We start from the raw sequence: 7,889 nt of genomic DNA, 5'->3' as shown, positions 1-7,889 counted from the left end.
CTCAGCCGCTCGGCCGCACACCTCCCAGCACCGACTCCTCCGGCGTGCGGCGGCCCGCGTCTTATATACCCTTCTAAAAATAGCCTGCGAAACCGCCTTCCAATCAGAGCTAGCCGAAGTTCGAATTCAGCCAATGGCGAGGGTTGTGATGGAGAGGCTCGGTCACGCCAGGCGGGGCCGCTGTAAGCCGCTGCCCGCGATTGGCCGAAGCTGACATCATCGTCGCGCAGCCCCCGGGCCGGGCGCGGCGTGATTGGGCGGTGCGCGGGGCGGGCGCGGGCGAGTCACGTGGGGAGATGGGGGGGCTGGGCGGGGAGGAGGGGAGGCTGGCAGCGGAGCTTTGAATAGGGAAGTTTTGCAGGGGTTACGTTTGCAGTCAGTCCGGTGTTTGCAAATATTGTGTGGGCTCGCGAGCGAGTCTCCGGGCTCCGGTAGGATCCGAACCCGCGGCGCCTAATTGCTGCCCACTGAGTTTGCATGAACTTCCCCGGCGCTGCAGGCACGGCTGCTGCGCTCCCGACTCCAGACCGCACACCTCCCTGTTTTTACAACAGCAGTGACTGTCTTTTCCAACCCGACATGGATGTGCTCCCAATGTGCAGCATCTTCCAGGAACTCCAGATTGTGCACGAGACTGGTTACTTCTCGGCGCTGCCCTCCCTGGAGGAATATTGGCAACAGGTAAATAGGAATTTTCATGGGCCAGGTGCCCGGGTGCGCCGAGGAGGGAGTGCATGCACTCACCGACAGGACGGTGTGTGGTTGGAGGTGCATTTCTTTTTCTTCTTTTTTTAATGGTTCGGGTAAATTTTTTAAAAATTAAAATAATTAGTCTTAAAACGTACTTCTGCTACCTCCGGTGTGGAAGGCACTTTAAAGGGGCCTTTTACAGCGTGGAGCGGAGTTGTCATTTGAGTGGGGCGCAGCAGTGCTTCGTCGCTTGGAGTGTTTTTGCCGTTTCTGGGGCTTATGAACTGCGTTCTCCGGAGGGCAGACCCAGCTCCACGGCCTGATCCCGGCCCCAGCCCTTGGCAGAAGTTTGGTGCTTGTACCAGCTCCAGACTCCACAGCTGGATCTGGTCATATGAACTTGCATGGACTGCCAAGGGTGTTTTTTTTTTTAAGGGATTTTGGTTTTGTTTTGCTTTTTGGTGTTTGTACGTGGAGTTTTTTTCTTTTTTTAATTAAGGATTTCACCAGCGAAACATCCACCAGCTCTTTTTCTCTACCAGGCCATTTTCAGTTTCTTTACCTTCTTGGGAATCCTTAAGATATGCCTCGATCTGCCTTGTTTTTCTTACCTGCTTCTTTTGTTGACCAGAAAAAAGAAAAAAAAAAAAAAAAAAAACCAATGTTTGCACAACCAGTGACTTATCAGTCATATGACAATGAGCCCGTCCGAATTGCTTCAAGTCAGAGTTTGGGAAGAAGAGTCTCTGTTTCCGGCATTTTTTAGTGGAACTGTAATTTTTGGCATTGGACATTTAAACAATTTTTCCCCCTCCTAATGCGTTAGAATTACCTGAAGGGAGAGAGATTCTGACACTTGTCCCATTATCTTTAAAGATAGAAGGAGGGTTTGGGGTTTTCTCTGCCCTGCTAGGCTGTTTGCTTTTTGTCACAAAGTGAATTAGCAGATCATATATATATTGTGGGTTTCAAAGCCTAGAAGGCTTTTAGGGGAGATGAAATGCAAAGTGTTACAACCTTCACATGCCTGCTTAATTGTTCCCAGCCCTTTCCTGCCTCCCTCTCCCCTCCAGGCTTTTCCTCCTAAAGAAGCTGCTTCCTAGGACGTGATTGAAATTGATCTAAGTAGTTTCCTTGGGCATTTGGGATTTGGGCCACAAGCCAGGCTGAGCTCTTGCTTGCCTTCAGAGGCTTTTAAACTCTCCCTGAGAGCTTCCTTCTGGTCCCCAGTGCTCGTCAGCATAATGGAGATTTTAAATTAGTCAGATTATTAAAGTTTAACAAGATCTCAATAAACGTGCTTTCCTTTTTCTTTGGAACATCCATAGAATATCTTGCTGTCTCTCCGCAGAACACTCTAGTGTGCTTTGTAACCCAGACGTCTAATTTTAGGGGTAACGAGAAAACAATGATTGTTTTTTCCCCCCTCTGCTTGCTCCTGCTTGCTAGGTGAGGAGGGGGTGGGGGAAGGGTCTACTCTGATAGCAAGCACACTGCTAAATAACCAAGCGGGAGCCCTTTGACTGGGCTTTACTAGTCCTGAAAATGATTTGCTAAAAAGAGCAGAGTTTGCTGTAGAAATCTAAAGCTGTGGAATTGCAGTAGTATAGACAGCCTTATATGGACATGCAGGCAGTTGATCCTAGTGAAGATAAGGGCAGACATAATTTAAACCTAAAACGTTTCCTACCGTTTTTCTTTTCCAGTGGCTAGAAAGTTTGAGATGGTGGGGAGAGGGGATGCTGGTCTCTCGGCAGTTGTAGCTTCTGGAAAGGTTGGTTGTGGGGCTGGGGGGGGCACTCTGGCCATGACACGCTGCATGTATATTTGAACCGGGTCCTTTTTTGGCTGCTGGTCAGAATTTCGAAAGGAAGTCTCCTTTGGCATTGTGTGAAAGAAATAGAGTGATGACTCATACAGTTGTACTCTTGGCCAGTAGATAAAGTTCTTGTCCATTGTGGGACTCCCAGCAGGGCTGCAGAGGAATTTCCCCTCCTGCATCCTTTACAATAGCAGATGGCCATTCTGGAATGGTTTCTCCACTCCTGTTGTTGTTTTCCTCTGACCACTGTGGAAGTCATTTAAGCTGTGTGTGCGCATGGCCCTGCACTTGGGAATGGCATTCTTTGAAAGCCTATTAGGTCTGGGCTCCGCAGGAAACGGGTGGTTTCTCTGCAGCTCCTTCCTGACCCTAGACCATCAGCTGACCGCGTCCGCTCACTGAGTGTGGCCTGTGCTGTCAGCGGTTCTCCAGAGACACATGCCATGTCAGAGCACACTGTGTTGAGAGCAGCAAGCCCTCTGTCTGTGCCTCTGGAAGGCGGATGCCTGGGTTTCCTTGATGCACAGGGTTCTCTAGACTGTCAGATAATATGGTTAAACCTGTGCGGTGGGGGCAGGTCTGAGGCTGGTATTCTTTGTGTGGCTTAACAGAAACTTATTAGAAATGTCAACACTGTAACTATAACAAAAACTGGCTCAGTGACCATCAGCCATTTGTGGCCATTGGTCCAACTTGAGGAAGCGGGGAGAGGTTTCACCTCTGGTTTTTCTTCTGAATGTGTACCCATTCCTAGAAACAGCTTTCCTCTTATTCTGCTAAAGACACGGATTCTTGTAGTGACAAGGCCACAGTTTATTTGCCCTTGACTCGTGCATGTTTTGGGAAGTGCGCTTTCGGTTCCGTTTTCGGTGGTCGTCACAATCACGTGCCTGCTTGTGGTTCCTTTCACACAGACCTGCCTGGAGTTGGAACGTTACCTCCAGAGCGAACCCTGCTATGTGTCAGCCTCCGAAATCAAATTCGACAGCCAGGAAGATCTGTGGACCAAAATCATCCTGGCTCGGGAGAAAAAGGAGGACTCGGACCTGAAGATGTCCTCCAGTCCCCCTGAGGATGCACTCAACAGCCCCGGCTTTGGCTACAACCTGGAGACCAATAGCCTGAACTCGGACGTGAGCAGCGAATCCTCCGACAGCTCCGAGGAGCTCTCGCCCACCACCAAGTTTACCTCTGACCCCATCGGCGAAGTTTTAGTTAATTCGGGGAACCTGAGCTCCTCCGTCACCTCCACACCCCCTTCCTCCCCAGAACTGAGCAGGGAGCCGTCCCACCTGTGGGGCTGCATGCCGGGTGAGCTGCACCCTCCCGGGAAGGCACGCAGTGGGACTGCGGGGAAGCCTGGCGACAAGGGCAGCGGAGACGCCTCCCCAGACGGCCGCAGGAGGGTGCATCGGTGCCACTTTAACGGCTGCAGAAAAGTTTACACCAAAAGCTCCCACTTGAAAGCACATCAGCGCACCCACACAGGTCAGTCCCTCCTGCGACCCGGGCGCCGCTGAATTAATTGCACCAGCCCTGGGAGGGGGCCGGGGCTCCGCAGGAAGCTGTCAGAGCAGACACGTCCTCACCTCCTTTCTTCCCTCAAAAGAGTTGGGTCTCTGGGGAGGACAGAGTAGGCGCTGAAAGACTGGACATGTGTGCCCAATGAATGGTTATCACTTTCAGATTAAGCAAACAAGAGGTAAATCACATTCTCTGTCTACACCGGGTACCCCACCCACTCCAGCCACCTGGGTTATCAAGGCCCACTGTGCAGTCTGCAGTGTCCGTGTACAGTGCTACTCGGAGTTGCCTCTGATTTTTGGAAATGAAGCTCAAGGGTTGGGAGAGGGTGGCCGGGCGGTGTGGTGCAAGTGGGTACCGGACACCGTGTGGGGTCTGAGCTAGACCCATCAACTCTGCACGAAGCAGTATCATCAGCAGGTACTTAGTGAGAATTTCTCTGTGTATCATGGTGCCTTTGTTTTCTGATGCCAACTTTAAAAAATAATAATAACTTCTTAGTGAAATATCACATTCTAGAGAATAGTTCCATTTACAGTTACCATGACAGTCTCGGATAACTGGTGAAGCATCACAGAAATTTTGGAGCTGGAAGGGGTCTTAGAGATCAAGTCAGGTAAACTCTCGTGTTACCAGTAATGAGAGGAGATCAGGATCCTGAAACGGCTCAGTGCAGAGCCAGGATCAGGACCCGGGTACCCTGGAACCAGGCTCCTGACTGTTCCAGTAGCACACTCAGGACTGACTGTGGCAATTGTTTTTTATTTTCTCAGGTAGCACTTTTAGTGAAATCATATTTGTAATCCGACCAAGGGATAAAGTCGACTGGGTCTTTTGCTTGTCATTTAGAAAGTGTTTTGAAGACCTTGGCATGGGGTTTCCCAGAAACTCATGACCTCAGTTTTGGAGAAATATAGTTTCCCGGAGGAAACTACAAAGCGTCATTCCACAGGGAAGTGAGTAAGGAACAAAATAAGTGCTCGAGAGAAACCGTTTCCATGGAGAAAGCAATAAAACCCAGCCCTGGCCAAGGCCACGGGTCCAGTGGGCTGACACATCACCTCGGAAGTATTTCTTCAGTCTGAGTAATTGTCATTCTTACACGTTCACTCTGATTACGGTCATGTGGGCCCTGCCAAGCCTGGGTCTCTTCCCCAGCACTTGGAGGCCCAAGGCTAGGTCAGGAAAGAGCCCCTGCCTGTTACCTTGGGAGGGCCAGCTCTCAGCGCTAACTGAGGTGTATTCTGAATTCCTAAGGGCAGTGGCCTCTGGGCCTGCTCCTGAGTGGACTTTCCCACCCCGTGTTGGGGTAGCAGGGCCCTTCCCTCACTGTTCAGTGAAATCATGGCGTGCCTGTCGTGTGCTCTCTTCCCAGGAGAAAAGCCTTACAGATGCTCATGGGAAGGTTGTGAGTGGCGTTTTGCAAGAAGCGATGAGTTAACGAGACACTTCAGAAAGCACACTGGTGCCAAGCCTTTTAAATGTTCTCACTGTGACAGGTACGTGCATGAACAGCAGGGGCGCGGCGGTGCCATCCCCGGAACGGAGTAGGCATGCAGTCACCCTGCAGCAAGGCAGCCGTCTTCCTGGCCTGCACTGGCATCTCTCTTTTCAGCCCAGGACTTTTTAAAAAGGCTCTAATATGCCACCTATCCAGGTTAGGAAGCGCACCGTGTGCTGAGTGCATGAGAATAGAATGATTTTGTTCATACTTTCTGAAGATTGGCCCTTTAACAGTTTTCAAATTTCAAGGCTGGGCAGTAAAGTCAGGTGACATTCCCAAGAGCTGATTGGCAACCTCCTTGATGTATACTCCTGCCCCGAATGTGGATGGGGCTGACTCAGCATGATGACTCCCACCCCCCCATGGAGAGGGCTAATTTAGCTGGTGGGGGGGGCACGGGCAGGAAGTCTGTAACTGACGGGGCTGGAGACCTAACGTCTGGGACCCCGATTCTCTCTGCAGGTGTTTCTCCAGGTCCGACCACCTGGCCCTGCACATGAAGAGGCACCTCTGAAGGGGCAGAGCGTCGACTCCTGCGGGCTAAAAAGGCTTCCAGGCTGAGACGGCCGTGGAAGGAGGGTGCGTGTTCCAGCCAAAGCCATTTTGCACCCTACCCGGTCGCCTCCAGGACCTACTGGGAAGGTCTTTCGAGGGCGAAAAAAGTCATGTCCGAAGCGGCAGAGCACCCAGGGTGTGTGGTGTTTGGGTGGCCCTGGCCTTGCCACTGGTACCTATCCTCTGAGTGGTCCCTAAGCCTTTGCCGTGAGCATGTGCACTGAGAATGTTAGTGGTGGGTGGGCTGTATGTGGAGGGTCTCCTACGGACTGTGTGACGAGACAGAGTCCTTTCCCTTGCGAGGCTGCAAGAGACAGAAAAAAACATAGTTTGAATGTTTTGTGTGTGAGGCGTGTTCCATGAGATGAGATGGCCACCAATCATTTCCCGGGGCGGGGTGGGGGTGGGGGGTGTAGGTAGAGTCTGCGCCTTAGAGGAAAAAAAAAGAAAAGAAAAGAAAAAAAGAAGGGAAAATGTGGAGGGCAGGCGTGGGCGGTCAGGACCCGGGAGTGGCGAGTGGGTGTAGGGAGGGGAGCCCCTTTCCCTCTAGCATGTGGCGAGAACTTTCGGTGTCTGGTTCAGCTGTGTGAAGTGAGTAGCTTCTGCTACTCTGAGACAAGAGTTCATTTGTTACCCATTGTATAAGCTGTGTATCTACAAATATAATACATTGATAACTTTTCCTTCTAAGACAAAAGTAATGCATGGTCTGGGGAATTATCTGCTTTTCCATTTTTAAATCAGGACTACAGTTTTGATTCCAGTTCACTGAGCAGCTAAGATACGATTGGTTGAATTCGGTGACCCCCTAGCCATCTGGGCCTGGCAATACACAATCCTTCCCCCCTTCGATTTCATAACACTCCCCTTCCAGAGAGGCATTGTGCAGCATAGGACTATTTTGTAAATGGTTCGAATTTGAATTACCTTTTTGGAGAATTTCGTGATGCCCTTGAAAGATGTTGGACACGAGTTGGGTGTCCAGGATGCTAGGGCTGGGAATTGCTGGTCTAATGTCTCATTAGACGCAGAACCTAAAATTTTTCTCAGTCGGGTGGATAAAACCACTAAAGCTTAGAAACTGTTTTCTCATGCAGCTAAGTTTCTCTTATTTATGCCTTGAGGACTAATTTCTGGTTTTCTAGCTGTTAATGCACTGTAGATCTTAACAATGGTGCCTTACGCAAGTGGCCCCTTATGTAGGGGTCTCGTACAGGGGTATGGGTGATGCATGCTTTATTAAGGCTCTTTTTTCACCTGGCTTTGTACTGTATCAATATATAATACAGAAAAAAAATCTCTTTAAGGTCCTCCTTCACAAAGTCAAATAGATGAAAACCCCCCAAACAACTCAGTATTTACTCAGTAGTTTAGACAACTTGACTGTCAGTGTTAAAGTGGAAAACATGTGATAATTGGAAAATCAGACCATTTCTGCCACCGTGAGACTTCCGTATAGACTTTGCACAACAGTTGTACAGATCATACACCGGCTGTGTTTAATATGTAACATTTTCACACGTATTAAAGATACAGAAGTATAAAAAACAATGTATTTGCTTAAAAGGCACAAGTTTCTCGCGTATCTATCTAGCTATCTGTTGGTAACACAGAAAGTATATTACTTTTTTTTAAAGTGGGCGAAATTCTTGTGTATGTATATTTGTGTGTACAGTATGTGTATGTGTGTATGTGTGTGTGTATATATATATATATATATACATATATATAGATAATATATACATATTTTTTTAAGGAGAAATTAGAATGTCTAGCTAGAAAATTCCACAGCCT

The 7,889-nt window shown here is 49.3% G+C and overlaps 1 protein-coding gene across 2 annotated transcripts; it reads left to right on the top strand.

Annotated features, from left to right (window-relative positions):
- Nucleotides 1–281: 281 nt before the first annotated feature.
- On the top strand, nucleotides 282–7,663 carry KLF6 (KLF transcription factor 6). Of its 2 annotated transcripts, XM_067030179.1 has the most exons (5): nucleotides 332–681; nucleotides 2,397–2,464; nucleotides 3,427–4,000; nucleotides 5,412–5,535; nucleotides 6,003–7,637. In XM_067030179.1, the coding sequence occupies exons 2-5, from the start codon at nucleotides 2,414–2,416 to the stop codon at nucleotides 6,052–6,054; spliced, it is 801 nt and encodes a 266-aa protein (XP_066886280.1). In that variant the 5' UTR covers nucleotides 332–681; nucleotides 2,397–2,413; the 3' UTR covers nucleotides 6,055–7,637. The 2 variants fall into 2 exon arrangements, with proteins under 2 accessions (XP_058912335.1, XP_066886280.1); XM_059056352.2 differs by lacking the exon at nucleotides 2,397–2,464 and having other exon boundaries at nucleotides 282–681; nucleotides 6,003–7,663.
- The last annotated feature ends 226 nt before the right edge of the window (nucleotides 7,664–7,889 follow it).

This window comes from Kogia breviceps, chromosome 3 (genome assembly GCF_026419965.1).
Source record: "Kogia breviceps isolate mKogBre1 chromosome 3, mKogBre1 haplotype 1, whole genome shotgun sequence".
Lineage (NCBI taxonomy): Eukaryota > Metazoa > Chordata > Mammalia > Artiodactyla > Physeteridae > Kogia > Kogia breviceps.
The sequence above is the reverse complement of the archived record's forward strand: the minus strand, read 5'-3'. Positions and strand labels throughout refer to the sequence as shown.

What these genes read in the sequence shown, in the direction of transcription:
- KLF6 (XM_059056352.2), top strand. Translation starts at nt 478, where the DNA reads ATGAACTTCCCCGGCGCTGCAGGCACGGCTGCTGCGCTCCCGACTCCA. An exon ending in TGGAGGAATATTGGCAACAG is followed by an intron (nt 682 to 3,426) that starts GTAAATAGGAAT and finishes CCTTTCACACAG; the next exon opens with ACCTGCCTGGAGTTGGAACG. An exon ending in ACATCAGCGCACCCACACAG is followed by an intron (nt 4,001 to 5,411) that starts GTCAGTCCCTCC and finishes CTCTCTTCCCAG; the next exon opens with GAGAAAAGCCTTACAGATGC.